The 22,224-nt window shown below is 43.6% G+C and overlaps 1 protein-coding gene across 2 annotated transcripts in view; it reads right to left on the minus strand.

The window, feature by feature from the left end:
- Window positions 1–22,224, minus strand: part of EFNB1 (ephrin B1) — a 49,354-nt gene that overhangs the window by 11,660 nt on the left and 15,470 nt on the right. For both annotated transcript variants that reach the window (XM_069985898.1, XM_069985897.1), the window contains exon 2: window positions 2,462–2,739. In XM_069985898.1, the coding sequence (XP_069841999.1) occupies window positions 2,462–2,739 (278 nt within the window). The remainder of the gene's footprint in view (window positions 1–2,461; window positions 2,740–22,224) is intronic.

Here is a 22,224-nt window from a genome sequence, read left to right on the forward strand (position 1 = left end):
CCCAGACAGACGGGATGTCCTGATCAGGACTCTGTGGGAGCCATATTACTGAATGTCTTTGTAGCATTTTATTACACACCTGCCTTAAACTTTTGCACAGTACTGTAAAGGAAATAAGAGAAAAAAGGAGAACATAGTACATTCTCATACACCTAATATACATTGATGCTGTTGACTAAGCACAGAGATACAAGAGCAGTGAACTTGTCTGAAGGGGAGCATATCCCCACTAAGTAACATGGGCGGGCAAGGTAGGGGTGAGGTGGCTATATTTGTTCCAGTGCAGTGATGCCGATGACATATCCCTATGACTTGCACTCATATTGAATCCTCCAGACTATACGAAATAGAAGCATGGCAGAACATAAAGCAGAAAGTGACGTAGGTGTGCTATAATACTAATGGCATAGAGCAGTATAGCCAAAGCCTGAGAAGAGAGAGAAGACAAGGTACGAGGTTCAGAAGGCAGACACTTCATGGACCCGGATACCCACAGTATCTACAAAGTCTCTTCAGTAACCGCTGGACATGAACCGCCTGCCAGCTGAGGCCAGAACACTTCCAGATGTGAACTGCTGTGAAAGATTTCTCCCATACACTCACACCCGCCAGCCAACTAGTGCCAGGGGCTCAGGCTGGAGAAAGAAAACGACAAAGAAATGCAAGGAGAAAAAAAGATATGGGGGGGTTCTATGTCTGGAAAGAATGTAATTTTATAGAGAAATACAGGATGTGACGAGAAAGCAAGAAGAAAACATTTGATGAGAGAAACAGCTATTGGCCTTTTGTCTCCTGCACCCATCGAGCAGAACACTACAAATGCTCAGGAGTCATGAAAAATACTAAAGCAAACCTGCTCCCCTCAGCCCTGCCGGAGCCGGCACCAGATAGATCTCAGTACATAGCCTTGCTCTGCCATTTCATGCTCGCTGAGCTTTGAATCCCAGCGGTAAGAGACTGGCATGACTGGGTCAGTGAACATGCTTCCCTTCATAAGTCGAGCTGCATTACTCGCTCCATCTGGCCCAAATCAAGTATTGACTATTTCCAGAAATAGGGCACGACGTGTCACATGTAGGGAACGTGTCCTTAAGGGTCCTTTCTGTTCCTCAAATAGTAAAGAAAAAAAAATCATAGGGAACGTTCATGCATACAGTATAGTGTTTTACTGGCAACACGAGTCGCACGGAAAACACAGAACTATAAGAAATAGCAATACAAAAGATGGCAGCAAGCCTGGGTGGACCCTCTTTACAGTTAATTCTTTAAGCGCTTTCGCATAGAAATATTTAAAGTGGAAAGAGCACAGGAAAATGTTGGTAAGCACAGAAGGAAAAGCGCCGGCAGTTTTTATTTAGACAGGATTTACTATAAACAGTGAAAATATACACAGTGGTACCTTGATTTAAGAGCGTTTTGGTTTAAGAGTTCAGTTTTTCAAAATTGTGACTTGGTTTAAGAGCTCCCTGTACTGGGTGGGAGTGCGAGTGGAGGAGGGGCATGGTCTGCATAGGGGGGTCTATAGCACTGTACTTTGACCCAGAAAGTCTCCCTCACCTTCCAAATCATATCAGATCGACTTCAGGTTGGGGCTTGCATCAGGGGACAGGACTGTGGAGGTAATCTCTCAAATTATTATCTTTGGGGTGTGGAACCAATTGTCTTGCATTTCTATAATTTCTTATGGGAAAATGTGCTTTGGTTTAAGAGTGGATTTGGATAAAAAGCACGGCCCCGGAACGAATTATGCTCGTAATCCAAGGAATCACTGTATAAAGTTATAACTTGCTATACATGGTCAAGCACTACTAAGGAAAGAGAAGCACTATAATAGCTACAAACTTTCATCAGTGCTCAGCATATGTAGTAATAAAAATAAAAAATAAAAAAGGAGATTTAACACGAATCCCCATGTATTAAAACAAACAAAATTATACCTCAAGCCGCCTGAGATGGTAAATGGGAAATTACACTCACAAATAAATTCACCTTTCATTCAGTTCCCACAGTCTAAGGAATACAATTACTACTGCAAAGGGCGGGGGAAGAGTTTACAATTATTGGAGTGCCCTGGGCTGCAATAAACCTTACTATGACCCTAAACTCCAGAAACCCTTCTACTTAACAGGCCACAAACCCCACTAAAGGGAACGCCTGAGATGCGCTCGGACTGCTGTGCATGCATATTCCATGCATAATGCTATTTAATTGTCTAAAACCACTCCACTAAGGAACACAAACCTCAACTTTTTTGGTTGCTTTGTAGATTAGGTGGTAAAAAAAAAAAAAAAAATGGAAGCACAGCTACAACATTGCTTGCAGATATAAAACTTTCCCAATTCAAAAAGGTCTGATTTACAACTTTTTTTCCAGCCAGAATAAGTGTTGGTAACACTGATCAGTACTTGTACAGGAATTGCACCCCAGTGCCGAGCTGGTGACTCCTCATGTAATGACTTACATGTAATATAATAGTCCTGGTTTCTTCGGAACTCTAGGCCCATGTAGTTTGGACTAAACTCCTGGAACTTGATGGTAAAACGAAACTCCTTCTCAGGTTGGTTACACGTGACCAAGACATTGGGATCCATGACTGTACTGCATGACTCTGCCTGATCCCTGCGCACCATGTACAGCTTATAATACTCATAAGGCTGCGACGGCTCCCCCTTGGGGCAAATAATGTCCAAACGGTCTCCAATCTCTGGGTATAAAACCAAGCCTTTTCCAGGTAGAAACCTGCAAGATACAAAAAGTAAAAAGACATTAACAATAAAGCTCTATAGCAATTTCTTCATCAACTACTCTGTAAGCTCCATCTGTTAGCACACACCACACCTTCAGACACTTCACACGTTCATCAAGTCTTTCACTGCGCATTTTTATTACATATATTACCACACAACCTTCTGCATCCTTAAACACATGCGTCCTTTCATACAAGCACATAAAGAAAGGGCAGATGCGGAACGAAGAAACATCCAACATGGAGTCAAATACGTAATCGGGACATCAAGTGCCTGCAGCGAGGAAGCAGGAGCGAGGAGCCCAGGAGCCAAGCCAATGACTGAGCTGAAAACGGGGTTTGGCATCTGGATGTCACCCAACATGAACAAAACCTGCGGGAAGACTGGGTGTGTGCATGCTGCAGGCTTACAGGCAGCTGGCATCACACACAAAGTATTCCTGAGACAACCCTAAGCTGCTCCAAGTAGGTCAGGTAAAAGACTGCAACAGTGATAATGGCCTCTTCCTCCATACACAGGACATACAGAGCCCAAAAACTACAAAATGAGAAAGTCACAACCTCATGACAACAAACATGTATTCAGGGCACCGCAGGAAGAATAAGGAAGGGTGTCGAGTCTCAGGTGGCCAAGCCTATAGATGCAGACAAGTACACGTGTGAATCACCAGAGTCTGTCTGCACCCCCGGGCGGCTTCACACAGAAGATAACAGCCCAATCCAGCAATTTGTACACCTGTAAAATACTCAGAGCATTTACTACACTATGTGCCTGGGGAGGAGCAGAGAAAAGATAATCCCAAAAAGCTCAGCACACATCATGGCGATCCAGGCTAATAGGAGCACTGCCATCTATGTGGACAGCACGGCCATGTGCCAGTCTATCTATCCAAATCTAGTACAAATAACAGCAGAAGCCACAAGATCTCCTGTATTATTCATCAAGCATAGGTTTTAATCGAGGAGATTAAAGTGTAATATAGGTTAAGAAAAACTAGAAGTGCTAGAATTTGCCTCCACCACCCAAACACAATATTGCATTAATTGTTATACTTCTAGGAAAACTGGGTGAAACAGAGATTACTGACATGACGCCTCCCATAGGAGTTAGCCCCCAAAGGTATGTGGCAATAAGAGGACAATTAAATGGCTTCTAGGCATTTTAAAATGTTATTTTAGCCCCATTTAGGTTTTATTCAACAAAATTAATATACTTTCCATCTCCGGTATCCAATAGGAAAATGCATAACTGAATATACAGGGCAAACAATATTGGACTGATATATGTGTCATTTAAGAGAAGAATAAAGCTGACCTGTATAAATCAACAGCAGATTTATGGGATCACAAACCTAATAGAAGCTTATGGGTATTTCGAGGCGAGGGGGGGTGGGGTGTAATTTGTTTTTGGTCTGGAAGCCTTACCCAGCCATCGGCATGTTTGTTCGCCTAATGGACGTACTCTTATTTATAGTACAATAAAGACAAGTTCCCCATGAAAACCAGTCTTGTTAAATATTTAACCATGTGATGGCCAGCGTCTGCTAGATCGAATTACTAGAAGCATATGAGAGATTCCAGTCCGACCTGCTGCAGAAAGGAGCAGCGACACGCACTTCATGCTCAAATGCACATTTCAGACACGGAAAGTCCCTTGTTCACTTTTAGTCTACCAACTTCCATAGCAAATACAATCTCCTACTAGAGACAACATTAATGGATATTTAAAGAGGAATACTCAGTTTAATCTTTTAGCCCGAAGAGTATATCTGCCATAGTTACTATGGGTGAATCTGTAAGCAGAGGAGCAAACTACAATCCAATCTGGTTGGCCAGTTTCAGCAGACCTAGAAAACTAAGGGTAACAACAATCCAGAAACACTGCAAGTCCTAATGCAGCATAACAATTTAAAGGAGAAGTCCAGCGGATTATAAAATCCGGCAGCCAGCAGGGGCGGGCGGGAAATTGATTACAAATACTAACTTACCTCTCCCCATGCCCACAGTGAGTGGCGGGGCCCACTTTGGGCTCCAGGGTGTACTTGTCACAACCTGGCTGATGGACTGGCCGCTCCAGTCACTGATTGGCTGAGCGGCCAGTCCATCAGCCGGGACAGGTCTCCTAAAACCGCCCCCCTTCCCTCAGAGTTGTGAATGCCTTGCGGCAGGACCTGTTTACCACGATCATGGGGAGAGGTAAGTTAGTACTTGTAATCAATTTAGGCCCTGCCAGCTTTTATAATCTGCCAGCAGTCTTTAATTTAGTCAGATGGTGGTAAACATAATGGTTGTGATTACATACCTAACACACCCCAATTATTACCCCCATCACCAGATATTCACACCCATTTGAATCTGGAATAAACCTTAAAACTTAGTACGGACAGATTGGCACCGCAATGCTGAATCGAACACTATGCCCCATTTGTTACCCAGAGATCCGGTTCCTGAGATATTAGCCAAGTTTCTTTTATACTAATGAGCTTCTTTGGTACACTGGAGGTGGTGCACTAGGACAGCTTCCAGTGTACCAAGGTAGCTCATTTGTGTAAAATGTAGCCAATAGCTCTGTTACTGGATCTCAGATTAAACAGGGCACATCATTGAATTCGGTGTTGCGGTGCAGATCTGCCCACACTTAGTGGTTCACATAGGCAAGATTTATGGTAGATTCGCTTTAACTGCATTGTCAGACAATCTATGAACCTACATATCTCAGGAACCAGAAAGCAGATTAAGAAATTGTAGAACTGTGTAATCAAGTACGTCCAAAGCTATGTAATGAAGGCAATTTTTTTTTTTTTTTTTTTTTGGGGGGGGGGGGGGGGGGGGGGGGGGGTTGGGGTGTTTAAGAGGGGACCTGTCAACACTGCCATTTCTCCCCAATACACCCAATGGCACCAAACCCATAACATGAAGGAACATTTTTGCCCACTGCACGTCAGACAAGCTAACAGAGTATGTTTAGATGGCTTTAACTTGTTAGCTATGGCTTGCGCTGACTTGAGAAAACAAAAAAAGAGGCAAAGAAAAGTCAACTAAAGAGTGAAAGGCCGAACACTACAATCTACGACAATGCTGCACTATACAGCAGCCATTGAAAGCCATCGTCTCCATGGGTATAAAGCGGTTAATGTTTGAGTTACTTAGTATACAGCGAAGGTCTCAGCCCTTCTTAGTTTATATAAAAGATATATTTCTACACACAAACATATATATTGCAGTCTCCAGGGAAAGACATAAAGCCTCGGCAGGGCGTCCCCCAGCAAATTCAGACACAGAACACAAAGGCCGTCTCACAGGAGCCAGTTAGCTCTGCACATTCCTCTCTCCCCGGTTCCTTGGGAGAGCTATCAGGTGGCAGGCCCCAATTTTCTTATTGTTCAGGGAGGTGTTTTCTGATGGGAAAGGTGAAGAGGGGATTTGTGAGGTCTGAAAAATGATCCCTTCGAGTTGGGTAAACAAGAAATGCTTTGTTGCTAGGCCGGATTCACAAGCTGTGTGATAAATGCGTGTGTTTAATGTGTGGATGTTGACATGCGTGGACCTGCGTGCGCAACACGGGGAAGAGGAATAATTTTGGCAAAGCCTGCTGACAGCATCCCTGAGGAAGATGAAGGCTCAAGGGTGATAGGGCCATGAAGAAATCTACACTTCTATACTACAGAGCACACCAATCTACACAGTGGATAAATTCACAGGCTGGAAAGTTTCGCTGTGGTTCAGACGGCCATTCAATTCTCCCTCCAGTGCCACGGAGGATGAAGTATAAAAAAAAAAAACTTAGAAGTTGCCAAGCTAGAACCTCTGCCTGACAAGTTCATGAATATTAAAATGGTAAATCTGCATATCCTTAGGGTTTTTGGCTCCATTGGGGGTGGGAAAGAAATCTGTTGTGTGTGTGCCGGGAGGGGGAGAACAAGGATCCCCCCCAGTCTCTGCTTGACAAATCCCTTTCACGTCCCGGCTTGGCTTTTGTTTTAGGATTTCCACGATTGTGCTGGGGTCTCTAAAGCCGTGTTATCTCATTACGTTCCCCAGCTCTCAATGCCAGCCATTTGCATATGAGAGAGTCTAAACAAGCCCCCCTCTCAAGTCCCCACAACTCCCCTTACCCTCATGAAGTGGGGAAGTTAGCGATCAAAGCTGTGTAATGCGGCTTACATTCCTCGCCCATTCAGCCGCATAAAGACTGGCACAGAGGGGGTGGGACTGAGAAGCCAGTTGGCAACAGGGCAAGAGAACTTGAACAAAACCCACTAAATCTCGAAGAATTCATAGTGAGAGTGATCATTCACCAACCCCATCTGCTTCACCTGACACCATTTCATCAGGTATCAAAGAGAACTTCAGAGATTAACAGTAACAAACATAAACCTGACAAACAAAGGAGACGGAAAATATTCCAGGTCCTAAGAGTGCCTAGAAAATCTCAGCAGAACGCTCTTGTACTGATCCCTAAGCTTGTGAAGCTCTGCCAAAATCTGGAATACTCAAAGCAGATTGCCCAATATGTACAGGGAAAATAATGCTACTCAATAATATCTATAGTGTTTTGTGCTTTTTAACAGTGAACAACATGCTGCGTATTGTTTGCTGGAGCCAGGTGGTCCACACGCACCAAATCAAAAAATAAAAATATCAACTTGTTGGGTTGTTTGCTGGCGTCATCTAGGGAAGGTTTTATTGGCCATGATCAAAATATATTAATCTACAGTAATTACTCTTATCTATACAGTTATCTATCCAGTTAAACAGCGGATAGACGATTATATTCACCATTCAATAAACTTGCAAAATATGCAAAGTCTGCCACTGAATTTCACCCACAGGGTTGTAATACTATTGTTGACTAGTCTCCAGAGAGCACAGTCACTAAGCGGAACATTAAAACAACAAAAGGAAACACAACCGTACTACAAATCAATATATTCCGTAATACATCCTAGTTTTAATTCCCTCTGGGGCCGCACCACTTAGTGGAAGCTTCAACTAAATTAGAATTATGCAAGAACGGAACCAGACTATGCCAGTTGACGATAACTATCCTGGAGAAGCCCGAGAGTGGAAGTGGAAAAAAAAAAAAAAAAAGTCAGGTTATCTTTTCACACACACCCAGACTGCCAAAGTGACCTAATGATACTGATATTTTTTGTCAAGTCCCAGCCCTTTGTTATAGTCATTGATAATGGTGGTTGGACGTAGGGCTGAGCAATAAGGTCAAAAAATAAAAATCAATTATTTTTTTTAATTATTTAGACCATCCTTAATTTAAATCTCGATTTTTTTCAATTTTTTGCTAAATTTTTTTTCTCACAGATACTATTTTAATGACGTTTGAGACAACAACTGTATTGCTCCCCCTGTGACTGGAGCAGACTGGGGGTGACTGGGGCAGCTGGGAATGACTGAGGGAAACTGGGGTAGACTGGGGGTGACTGAGGCAGACTGCGGGTGACTGGGGCAGGAGTGCACATAGCCCTCTTCCTCTCACCCGGCACACAGGTTCCCCTCCAGGCCACACACACAGGTCCCTGGTCTCTGGAGGAGGCAGCAGGGACTGCAGGATAGGGTGATTACTGGAGCTGTACAGCAGGATCCGATCCCACTGTACAGCTCCAGGACCCACAGCGACAATATCACCCTGCAGTCCCCTCCAGAGACCAGGGACCTGTGTGTGTGGCTGTGTATAAGGGGCTGGGGAAGGTCAGCAGCTGCTCGAGGCCGTCAGTGCTGCATCTCTCCAGACTGCCCGCACTGCACCTCACCACAGCACCCGCCGCTCTCTGGGCTGCTCATCCACCCGCCGCGCTGGACCCGCACCGACGCTGTCTGGACCGCCTGCCACTGTACCGCGCCGTCCGCAGTGATTTTTTGTGAAAATGTAATCAATTCTAACATTCTAGAATTAATTTGATTAATCGCCCAGCCCTAGTTGGACGTGGACGTGATATGGATGCAACCAATAAAAAAGCAGCTAAAAAAAAAAAAAACACCTGGAAATGTTTCCTAGTCTCCTTATTTTAAAAAATAGCCATGTTTAAAAGTCAGAATCTAACATCCTGCTGATGCTCAAGGCTGAAATAAAATACTGTGGAAGAGAGAGGAGGAGGGGGGGGGGGAAGAAAAAAAAAAAAAAAAAAAAAAAGCACCATTAAAGAGTTTAATGAGCTTTGTAAGGACAGGACGCAGCCTGTGCAAGGTGTGCCAAGCATGCACTACTTCCATCATCTAAAAAGGTATTTAAATAACTCAGCATGATGATAAATATAAGATGCCCTCTTCTGCAGACAGACGCCCAGACGTAAAATGAGGGTCTAATTCTATGACACAATTGTCTACAAGAAACTGTGGGGCAACTCCTAACACATTTTACAACATTGTTATGTTGTAGAGGCATTAACCATTCAACATCAGCATTCCCTTGTGTCAGAGATGCTTAGTTTGTCAATGCGTCACCGACATGTAGCACTTGTGACAAATCACCATAACTTTTTAAAGGGGCTGTGTGTCTGATTTTCTTTGCCTACTTAGTTAGAAAACCTGTTCATGTTGGGGAGGGCAGTGTACTACACAGGCCTCCTAATATTTGAGACCACTGCAGGGGCTTGATGCTTGGGAGCTAGGGGACCTCCATTTTGCACTGTCTTTGTTGTTGTGGCATAGAGTCATTGTAGTGCAATTTTAGGCATGGAGAATGTACTTTCTAAAACACAGCCAACTGCAGTCTCAGATGGGTGCTATGTCTAGACGTGGCCCCCTGGATACAACACTAGCACTTAAAGCGACTCTGTACCCATAATCCGACCCCCCCCCCCCCAAACCACTTGTACCGCTGCTTTTAATCCAAGATCTGTCCTTTGGTCCGTCCGGGCAGGTGATGCAGTTATTGTCCTAAAAAACAACTTTTAAACTTGCAGCCTGTGCCAAACAGCCGTGGCCTAAAGTGACTATGCATTAGGCTGGCACACCCTCTCTATCCCTCCTCCCCGCCCTCTTTATCATTAGGAATGCTCCAGGCAGGTTTTCTCCTATTCATCAGCTGTGAGAACATGGCACATGGGCTGGATCATTAAGGCATCTGTGCAGTGTTCACTGCAGAGGAATAGGAAAAATTCTGCCAGTGGCATTCCTAATGATGAAGAGGGTGGGAGGAGGGACGGAGGGGCGGTGCAAAGTTATGGGAACAGATACTCTCGGCAACAGCCATTTGGCACAGGGCTGCAAGTTTAAAAGTTTTTTAGGACAATAACTGCATCACCAGCCGAATGGACCCCAGGACAGATCTCTAAATAAAAGCAGCTATCTGAAGGTACAAGTGGTTTGGGGGGGGGGGGGGGGGGGGTCTGGGGCAGATTATGGGTACAAAGTCGCTTTAATAGGCGGCAAAACTAGATACATTTACAAGCGTACCTAGCGTATCAGAGATCAGTACCCCCACAATGAAGTATTTTCTTAGGATGCTCTGGAGTCATTGTAAATTTAGATGGCATTCTTTATGTGCAGCCCTGCAATTTTGGTAATCAGAGAGGCCCCATGGTCAGCTGGACAAACACATGGCATCATCAGCTATGGACATCCCCAAAAGTTTCTACGTGCAGTTATCACTAGTGTTCAGGAGATCTGTTAAAATGTGTGCCGAAACACAACTACACTAGTCATCACCTTTTTAAGGTTATGCACTACGTAGGATTAGATACTTTTTCTCTTTTTAAATCAACTGGTTTCAGAAAAATATAGATTTTTAATTACTTCTAATTAAAAATCTCAAGCCTTCCAGTACTTAGCTGCTGTATGCCCTGCAGGAAGTAGTGTATTCTTTCCAGTCTAAAACAATGCTCTCTGCTACCACCTCTGTCCTTGATAGGTACTGTCCAGAAAAGGTTTTTCTATGGATTTGCTACTGCACTGGACAGTTCCTGTCATGGACAGAGATGCCAGAAGAGACTGGAAAGACTACACGACTTCCTACAGAACATACAGCAGCTGGTAAATACTGGAAGCCTTGAGATTTTTAAATAGAAGTACTTTACAAATCTGTTTAACTTTCTGACACCAGTTGATTTAAAAAGAAAAAAAATCCACCAGAGTACCCTTTTAAAATCCAATGGCACCCTCCCACAATGGAAGTTAACCCCCTTAAGGACAGAGCAAATTTTCATTTTTGCGTTTTCGTTTTTTCCCCCTTGTGTTTAAAAGGCCATAGCACTTGCATTTTTCCCACCTAGAGACTCCCCTTATTTTTTGCGTCACTAATTGTACTTTGCAATGACAAGCTGAATTTTTACACTGTGAAACCAGCAAAAAATTAAATGTGTGGTGAAATGTTTTTTTTTTTTTATTTACGGGGTGTTTGTTTTTACGCCATTCGCCCTGGGGTAAAACTGACTTGTTATGCATGTTCCTCAAGTCATTACGATTACAACGATATATAACATGTATAACTTTTATATTATCTGATGGCCTGTAAAAAATTCAAACCATTGTTAAATATATGTTCCTTAAAATCGCTCTATTCCCAGGCTTATAGCGCTTTTATCCTTTGGTCTATGGGGCTGTGTCAGGTGTCATTTTTTGCGCCATTATGTTTACTTTCTAGCGGTACCTTGATTGCGCTTATACAACTTTTTGATCGTTTTTTATTACATTTTTTCTGGATTTGATGCGACCAAAAATGCACAATTTTACACTTTGGGATTTTTTTGCGCTTACGCAGTTTACCGTGTGAGATCAGTAATGTGATTAATTAATAGTTCGGGCGATTACGCAAACATGTTTATTTATTTACTTACTTTTATTTAAAACATGGGAAAAGGGGGGTGATTCAGACTTATTAGGGGAGGGGGCTTTTTTACTAATAACACTTTTTTTTTTTACACTTCTACTAGAAGCCCCCTGGGGGACTTCTGGTAAGAGTATACTGATCTCTCATTAAGATCTTTGCTGTATACTTATACAACAAAGATCAATGAGATCGGCACTCGGATGCTTTCGGCTGCAGCCGAAAGCATCCGAGTGCCGAGCCGGGATCAGCAACACTTTGGAGCTGACACCTGGACGGTAAAGATGTGTGGATCTCTCCTCTGGGACAACGCCCCGGAGGAGCGATCCACCCCACTAGACACCAAGGAAGTGCTGCATCCGGTAATCAAATGCAGCTGTCATCCTTGACAGCTGCATCTGATTACTGTATTAGTGGGCACGACGATCGGACCGTGCCCACTAATAGCCGTGGCACCCGGGACCGTGGCGGTTCAGAGCGGGGTCGCCGCGCGGCCCCGCTCTGAACATCTCTTGCGGACGCATGACGTACCGGTACGCCATGCGTCCTTAAGAGGTTAAGTGATTTTCCAGGCATGCACGTCGTTGATACAGAAACCAGAAGTATGTTGACATACAAGACGTGCCTGCTTAGCCAACCACTAGATGAGGTGGGTCACCACTGTGGCCAGTGATTAGATGAATGGGCATTTCCTGGGTGCTTATATCAGAAAGCGATGAGCAGCAAAGATCTGGTCACCATCAACACTGAAGCAACGTCAAAAAGAAGGCTGGTGTTTAATACACCACCTTTTTGAAATAAATTCTTTCCTTAGAAATTCACTTAAAAAAAAAAAATTCTTCCAAGGATGTCACAATATATACACAAGTTAGCTCATACAAGAATTGCTCTGTTTCCTAAAAGACAATACACATAATGATGTTACATGCAGATAAAAGCATGATAGTAAAAGGCGACATACTGCAAAAACAGCAGAACAAAGCACATGCTGGAGCGACTATGATTCAGGGGATGGCTCCTCCCCCAGCACTGCATGGGTTAACCCCAAGGAGAGAGCTCACCCAACGAGCCCGAGGATGAATAGTGAAGCGCTGTATCATTACGTAATACTGATCATGCTCAAGGGGCAAACTGCAAAAACACTGAGCTCTATAGAAACTGTGGCATAAAAGATTGAGAATAGGAGCGGACAGTGGATCTACACAGCAGTGAGGCCGAGGTACACAGCTGGGGCGGAGAGCATCTTTACTGTGAGAACCAAACCCCGGCCCTGTAATTAAAAGAAGCTCCACCCCGAGGCTGGTATAGGGGGGGAATGAGCGGGCCTATATACTTGAGACAAGTATAGCTCCATTGTTTGGGGTTAAAGGGTGACTCTTAATGGACTGTCCGAGACAAGGGGCAGGCAGAGCTCTCTTTGTGCCTCTATTCCTTCTGCTTATTCACGGGGCTACCCCCTTGCAGACACACTTAAGCCCTCTTCTGTTTCACACACCGGCCTCTATTGATGTGCTCTCCACACACCCACTTTCTGGTCTCTAAATGGATTTACAAGATGCACCAGTGAGGCAGAAACTGGTTTCTATAGCAACCTTTGCTCTCCTTCACCCCCTACTCTACCCCCTTTCCCAACATCTCCACACGTCTTCACGATCAGTAGCTTCTCACCTTAGAGTTTGGGGGGGGGGGGATTTTGAAAAAAAAACATTTATAAACCCCCCCCCACACACACACACACAACCCTCAACAACAAAGCCTCTCTTCTGACACCAAAGCCAGCAAAAAAACAGCTGCAAAATCCCTTCACGCTAGTCAACTGGGAAGCATCTCCAAGCCGAAGAGACCATAGATGGGGCGCAGGTGTGCAAGCAAACCACCTACGGCTGAACCATGTCAGATCTCATTGTCCCAGTCATTAATAAAGAACCTAAGATCACAAGAGCAGTCCTTCATAACACAAAATATCATAGAAACAAAGGACGGAAGCGGAGCCTGGAGGACTCAGGCTGAGTAGTGAATATGCCATGCAAGAATTGGTAAAAGAGTAATGAAAAGCTTATAAAACTGTCTGCCATAAGAAAATTCTCCCCACAAGGTGCTGAAAGAAGTTTGATGAAAGGGTTAAGGTCCACTAGGCCCCATTTCTCTGTCAGGATCTCCTGCCTGCACCAGACAACAGAACTTGAGGCCCATTGTCTCCTTTCCAGCGCCAATTAAAAAGCTCGGCCTGTCAGTCACATCGTTCGGGGGATTTTTTTTTTTGTTCCTTTACTGTCATTTCCTGTCAAGTAAACTTCTTTCTGCCCATGTCTCCCTCCTTCTATGCAATGAAAAGAAAAGAACCTTGCGGCCCACCCTCTTACCTCATTCCCTGTATGGGAGATGAATTCCCGCAGTGCAAGGGAGTGCAAGGCTTCTGGGAGGAAAGGCAAATTTCTTGAATACATTTCATAAGCCAGAGAGCAGGTAGATTAGACCAGGCACATAGACCCTATTCTAAGTATTTAGGTGTATTTTGGTATCCATAAGGAACACAACTTTATTTTAGCAATTCCATACATATAATTTTATAACAAAATAAACCCTCATAAAAAGCATTTTAAGGAAGCAAATAATAATCTTGACGCTGGAGCCTGCCCTCCCCAAGCCTAACAGGTTCTCGAAAATTAACACAAGGAGGATTAGAAGACACCATATTAAATGATTCAAATGTTCATACTGATGTCATGGCGTCTGTTTTTTTTTTTATTGGGTCCATGAAGGAAATAAAAGATTCAAGATGATGCATCATTATTGCTTGTTCTATTGGATAAAGTGTAGGACAAAGAACGAGAGCAGACTCAGGAAGGCAGCCAGCTCATTGTTTGACCAGAATCAAAATAGTTTACTTTTCCCAGGGACCCTAAAGGGCAAAATTCCCCCTTCAACCTTGCGATAGAACAGGTACACAGATTGCAAAACCATGTACACACGAAGGACAGCCAAAGAATTAATTGGCTTCTTCATACCGACCACTGAACTTTGACTGAAAATGTTACTTATTGACTTTGATGGAGCACATATGGGGATAAAAACACAAGATCCCATGTAATAGACTATAATCACCACTAGTAATCAATAACTACTTCAGGTCTACTGCTCCAAAAGGGAACTGGTCATCACTTTCATGCTGCCTGAACCACAAGTCACCGTAGTGGCCCACCTGTGATTCACCCCACCTCTCCCTGATTGGGTATAGGGAGAGATCTATCAACCAAGGCAGGCAGCCACAAAGGACTGCACAAATTACTCACTGCTCGGGCAGCATAACCATGAAAGGTTCCCTTTCAAGGAAGAGCCCAGGTGTTTTCCAAACTACAGCTCTCATCTTGCCCTGACCACCGAAGAGCTACAAGTTGGGAAACACTGCTTCAGTCCATTTACACACCCTAAACCAGAGGATAAAACTGTTCCATGGAACAGCCATTTTCAAGATGTAACGTAAAGGGCTCAGGGGGAGAACAGCATCTTAAAGTGGAGCACCACAAAGGCGAGAGTTTGTTGTTAAAAAAAAAAAAAGAACATTTTCTACAACACACATGATTCATATATTTATGAACACCTTAAAGGACTTGTTACCCATAAAACTGGTCTTACCAGGTATGTGCCAATAGAATAAGTTAGTCCTATACACATTATATTGGACATTTAACCCTTTCCAGAGGAGGAAAAAGTATCCAGTGCCCACAAAGTTCTCCTTTCCTCTTGAACAATAGTGGGATTAAAATCCAAATGAATGCTGGTCCCACCCCTCTCTTCAAGTTCTTCTTCCTAATTCCTGCCATCTTAATTATACCCTCGCCTCCTGTCCCCCAAAGGAATTCCAGGCAGCCTCAGGCTCCCTCTGTATAATTTGCATCCAATTACTGCAGATTTCTATTCAGAAACTCATTGAGAGTGAGAGGACTCTGAACAAGACTGACAGGGGGAGGGAGCTAAGCATTATCCACCCCCCCGGTACTCTTTATTTCAAGAAGATGGATAAAGTGCAGGGACCATGACAAATTTCACAAAGCCCCCACCTTCTTCAGCGAGCCTCTCAAGAGAACAAGACGGGGGTCTGATGAAAAGGATCAGGGGAAGGGAGGTGCTGGATCCAGGGCGACTAAGCAGTGTATGGGAGAGTTAATTTGCAGCTGGGAACATAGGAAAGCGTCAAAATCTCAAATTAATGGAGCAAGAAGTTCATCACAACCCACATAAGAAACAATGATCTAGGCAAGGGGATGACTCTTAAAAGTGAATTGTCTTGGCTTGCAGATAGGTTGAAGAAATCATTGAGCAAGACACCTTGCAAAAAAATTATGTTACTCTGCAAAAACTACCTGCTGAGAAACTGCTAAGGTCATCATAAATCAGGCATGTGACAGGAAGGCCTAGCTGGCAAGAATCTTCCCTCCTCTGTGTCTTCATCTACAAGGAATCCGAGGACCAAGAAAGGACAAGAAGATTTAATATGGGAGACAATAGGTCAGCAAAGCTCTGAGAAACAATATCTTCCCTTGACCTGAATGAAAGAGGCGGCAATAAAGCTGTGACCCCTACTGAAAAACCACTATAATAAACAATTCCCAGTAGAAGAGAGTGTTCACTCCCACCTCATTCTCATTGTACCCCTTCAGGATTGTAGAGACACCAGCTTGTTTAAGTGTACAGTAATGAAGTCCGAGACACATGGGCGGAAGATCATAGTAGAAGGATTGCTGGGCAAGAGACTATTAACCAAAATAAAGTTGCTAAAGACCGGAATAACCAAGATTACACGGGCCCATGGTGCGACAAAGTAATGTTTCCCCACAAATTAAATTGTCTACTAAAGCCAACCATACACATCCAAACCTGTTGATCGTGGTGGCATCGGCCAACGACATTGAGCTAGTCGAGATCTGTCAGCCAAGTGCTTAGACAACAGCTCTCGTCTAATCAACCCATAGATATGACCACTAGGTGTCCTATTGCTGGAGTGGAGAATGAAGGGAAGCTGTAGCCAGGCAGCTTTGGTGGCACCTAGTCTCCCCAAAAACAAAAGGGAATGGCAGATCCTTCGCCTACTTAAAAATCTGCCACTGAGAAGGATTTAAGAGTCCACAATACACATTGTTGTGTTTGTGCCCACATGTATCTAAGGTGGATTTCAAAATGCTGAATACCTTTTCGTTGAAACTAGGTTACTACCACAGGTGTAACCATGTTTTAGCCCCTTTCCACTGACAAAATATACACACTCAACTAAATTGATCATGCATGTGTACATAGCGAGAGTCATTCCTAACACATTGCATCGGGAAGTCACTAAACTTAACATGGTTGGTGGATTTGGCTACCATTAAGTTTATGTTCACATGGGCAAGAAAACCTCCCTAAAATGTGTTTTGAAGTCACAAGGTCAACTTTTGCAGGTGAATGTTAAGTTCTTTGCCCTGTGTGAACATACCTAAATATGTAAGGTCCGCTTAAGAATTGAAGAATGCTACACAAATTTGGCTATGCCACCCTGCAGGGTTCATGCTGTATCAGTGAGCCCACAGTCTCGATCAGGGATAGATTTCCTTGTGACTACTGGGTCGCAGTCACTCGTGAGTAACAATGTGACCCCCATTACCTTCCATTACTGCATGATCCCTGCAGTGTGACAGTCTGGCCGCACGACCCGTGTCGCCCTAGCCCAATGTGGTGTCCAATACTAAAGACTAGCATAGATGGGCATGCTTCTTTCCAAAGTTACCCATGCAAATCCTTTGAAGGAACTCAAATATCATGGATAAGCATTTTTCCCCTGTGAATGATCTGTTGCCATTGTAATGAAGATGCAAGCGTTACCAATCCAATTACTGTCCATCTATTGTACAGCGGGAGGCGCTTCTTCATCCTCAGACATCAGGGACACGGATGATCGACAGGCACTTGTTGTACAGGGACACGCACAAAGTTACAGAAGTGAGAATATACAAAGGCCCAACCATTGGGGCTCCCTGCTGCTGGAGAAGGGGGGGGGGGGGGAATAAAAAAAAAAGACCCTTTAACAAAGCTCTCTGTGACCAAAAGCCTCAGCATACTAAATCTGTAACCTGTAGTCAGAGAGGTGGGTAGAGAAGAACATGTGTAACCTGGAGCAAGATGCAACATGTAAAGAACGGGAGGGGAATATGACAGGTGCCTGAGCTGAAATGCAGCCATAAGACCACCCCAGTCTGCACAGGGCTGGACACCCAACTTATGGAAGGAAAGCGTAGCAGACAGTTCATGAAATATGGAGTCTTGTTGTGCAACGTGCCCGTAATTACACAAGAAAGCACATTTCTGAGCCCCTAGAAAGGCTACGTGTGTAAATACAGAGTGACACCTGTTAGTTAACCCTTTGTGTGATTCGGGCACCTGTCACTGGATGGGTGGGAGAGCGAACAGAGCGACAGCTGTGCTTGTTTTCATTTGCAGAAATATAATTGGTCATTTCCTCCATTGTGGATGTGGTGCTATGCCACCAGCTAAAGGCACCAAATATCAACAATGTTTTGGGTTAAGAGTCTAAAATTAGGTAAAAATAAGTGTTAACTGAAGGGAATTTAGAAGTAGAAGTCCAGTGAAACAAAAAAAAAAAAAAAAAAAAAAAAAAAAGGACAGGGTTCAAAAACAAAAGTATACTTACACATACCTGTGCCCCATATCACCAATTATGGGTCCTGCTGACAGCTGCTGACCTACTGCAGCTGCAATGCCATGTACCCTGATGGACTGCCCACTTTGCCAGAGACCTAGTCAAGACTGGCTGAGCAGACAATCAATTGTTGGGGCTGTGATGTTGCAGCTGGAGAAGCCAGGTTTGTGACATACCCATTTTGTGAGCAAAAACCAGGTAGCAGCACTATGGGGACAGGTAAGTATAGTTTATTTTATTAAGTTACCTCAGCCCCTGAATTTTTTTAGTTTCATAGGACTTCCCTTTTAAATGCAACTAATACCAGTTTAAAGAAAAGTATAGAAAACTGCTATTATACACAAATAACCGGAGATGTGGGATATAAAATAGTGATCATGGGTGTAGGCAGCCAACCTACCCAAAAACAACAGTCAGTACTCCAGCTGTTAACAAAACTACAATTCCTATCATGTCTGTTGTAGTTTTGCAACAGCTGGAGGGTGAAAGGTTTTCAATCCCTGCAACAGATCAGCATAGTAAAGCATGACAGATAATGGATTGCCCCATTAGGAAAATAATTTTGCCATACTAATTGATAGACTTACTTAACCATAGCACACAGTTCACAATACTGGTCTAGTGAAAAGCACTGAGTGTGTGCTCTTTGTATACTAGACAGGAGCTCTGAAGAAGAAACACAAGTGTCCGTATATAGTTGACTGGTAGCAGACAAGCATGACCACCCGCCTGAAGGAGCCAGGTGAGCAAACAAAAAAAACTAAGTCTCCATCATGTACTTAAGACATGCTGAAATGAGCAAGGCACAGCACTGACGACTGGCCATCTTAAATTGTCTATACAATATAGTCACCCAATTTCCGCTATACAAGAAATTCAGAGCATTTAAAGGCCATACCAGGCAGATGGCCAATGGATTCAAGTTTAAATTGATAGGATTTCTATGAGATATATGGATGAAATCAGACTGATCGGCCCTTAAGTAACCAGTGTGGTTAAATGGCCGCTCGTCTTGAAGCCACTATGTCTATAGCAGGTATGGAGGTGGTTCCTAACAAACATTACCATCAGGTGAAATATTTCAGTACTGCAGAATGCCAATAATCCATAATCTGTTTCAATGTTACGCTTGATCTTTACTTGCACAAAAAGGAATGAGCTATCCAACCACACAACCGTGCATCATACACACGGGTTATACTAAATATAAAATGCACAAAGAAATCAGGCCTAAAAAGGTAAAGATAACTAGTTTACACTGAGGTTACGGAAGATTTCCAGCCTCTCCCGTCACTCGAAATGATTGTGTTTTACAGGCTGTCCAACTTAGATCATTAACACCGAGCGCAGCCTGAGGGTCAACACTCCCTGCTCTACCCCAACAAACACATTCCTTGCCTTTGATCCTAAAGATGGCTTGGGTTTCTAGGGAGACCATGTCACTCAGCGATCCCCACCTGTGTCGACACAGAAGCGAGGCCCATTCCAAGGTCGAAGTTTAAAGGTTGATTTGGTAAAGATCTCATGAGGCCTGACTTGCATTACAAGACCTCCACCAAGGGTTCATACATCTTGTTGGACCAAATGATTAAAAAAAAAAAAAAAAAAAAAAAAAGTTTTCCCAAGGTTGCATACCTCATTTAAGTAATTCCCAAAACACTCATATTAGTTCCCATCTTTATTAGATGCTGCGTGAAAAAAACATAACTATTCAGGTCTATATATCTATGTTATCAAAGTTGCCAAAACACTTTCAGAATGGTCTTCCAAAGTCTATTAGTTGAATAATCTTTTCATCATATAGAAGCTAATACAAGAATCGGACATTTCTATAGCCATTAGACTGAACTCATCTTGGTTTAGAATTATGCAAGGCTTCCAACTTCCAGCAAATAGCAAATAGGATATCATTTACTAAAGGCAGAAAGTTAAGGGAACGCTTAAAATACAGTTCCATCTACCGACAGCATGTTATAAAGCAGGGGGGAGCGGAGCAGATCAGTTATGTAGGGAAGGTTCCGGGATGGTTCATATATTCTTGTAAATATGAGCCTTGAGAGATGCAACCTTGAAAAATACTTTGTCCAATAAGATGCATAAATCTTTGGTAGAAGTCCTGTAATAAGAGGGGGGGGGGGGGGGGGATTGTCATGTGGGCGGTTCTACTCTATGATAGACAGCTTACTCTATAGGCACATATCTGTTGATCACCGAGTAGGACCAACCACATGACTAGTACAAAATGAGTAGAGATTTAAAATAAGTTATCCTGGAACTTTTCCTACAAACTATATATTAATCTTCTCAGTTCCACCTGCCTGCAGATTCAACAATTTTTTTATTGGGATCTGTTTGCATTCGATTACTAGCCGCCATCCATTAAAATTTAAAAACCGCCCCAAATTCATATCCTACAGAGGATCGTAACGCAGAACCCAGGCTGTCCGTAGGAAGGATTCATGTACTGAATAACTCATTTGAGAGGGAGACTCTTGAAGGGTGTACCAAGATAATGGAATCCAAGAGTACCAAGGGTAGTGCCAAAGAACACTAAGACCACAAGACAGATTTTACTGAGCAATTTCCGACATCCTAATCTTTTGTCTATGTCAGAAATCCTGGATGATCCAAGATGAATAGGCAAGCATGCTGTATTTTCCACTGGATGGTGGACAGAGCAATTTAGCAGAGTTCATTCTGGGTGCTCCATTACATGACTCCCCCTCTTTGTAGCAGAAACCCCTCAGCTGTTGAGTCAGGCAACGGCAAGCAGAGGAACAAAGAATCGAGGCAAAAGTGAGAAAGGCGAGGAGACTCAGCAGGCTGGATTCCACACAGCAGCCCAGCTGGGATAGATTACCAGACACATAAAAGGAGGCCAAGAATGAATCCTGGGAAGACCAAGACACTCCCATACCCAGAGGGAGACTTCCTTCATAACTGGACCACAGCTAGGCCAAAACTGTGGCGAGGGAAGAAGAACAATCTATTTAGCCAGAGCAAGGAGGAAAGAAATTGAAGCTAATGAAATATATAATGAAAAGTAAATAGGACACAGACTTCATAAGAGGAAGATGCTCTAAAACACATTGAGGAGACCTCGAAGACGTCACCCAAAAGGAACGTCAAGCTTAACCCTACACTGTACTGCTGTTTTGCTTGCAAACTGGAAAAGCCTTAAAAACAGGTCAAGGAGAAGGGGTATAAATATTCGGGCCACATTTACAACCCCCCACTTTCATACGAAAATAAAGCAAAGCACTCTGGGGTTTGTAGTTAGAGACCATACCAGAAAACTCCCAAAAGACCCTGAACGCTCTGCTTAGGCCAAGCACGCAGAAAAGAAAACACATTCCTGGCTTTGGTTAGCTGCACAAGATTTCCAAGCTGTAACTTAACAGAGAATAATTGTTACCGGGGAAAAATAAGGCGAAAGGGGTCATAAAAATAGGGGGAGGGGGGGGATTGAAAAATTAAAAAGAGAATGTGTGCACAGGGAGGGGGCTGGAGTAATGAGTTTAACAGACAGCAAGACCATTAGAAAACATGAAAGGAGTCTTGTCTGTAACACCATCATAGCATGCTGTCACTTCCCTGGATTCTCTCCCAGGGCTGGATGCTGCTATGTTACAACAAGACAAATGGATCAGAGGAGGCGTTCATAATTATAGGTGAATGGATACTGCACAATGTGGGTCCCTCTAGCGTACGGCACGCTCACTGCACTCCTGATATTATAATATTGCTGCGTACATGTGAGAACTCTTATGTGACCCTGCGCTTATCTGGCGGTGATCTCATTGCCCCCCCCTCCTCCCTCCGGTGCATTTGTCAAACACAGCTCTGCCATCATTAATGTAATCATGGCCCCGGACAGGTCACTGCCTCCCACAAGGTCAGCACAGCCTTCTCCAACCGCTCTGAACGCTCCAGTCATATGTATTGTATCCCAACTTCAAAGAAGGGGGACGTATGGACAAAAGATGAAAAGCAAAAAGTGCT

This window comes from Dendropsophus ebraccatus, chromosome 10 (genome assembly GCF_027789765.1).
Source record: "Dendropsophus ebraccatus isolate aDenEbr1 chromosome 10, aDenEbr1.pat, whole genome shotgun sequence".
NCBI lineage: Eukaryota > Metazoa > Chordata > Amphibia > Anura > Hylidae > Dendropsophus > Dendropsophus ebraccatus.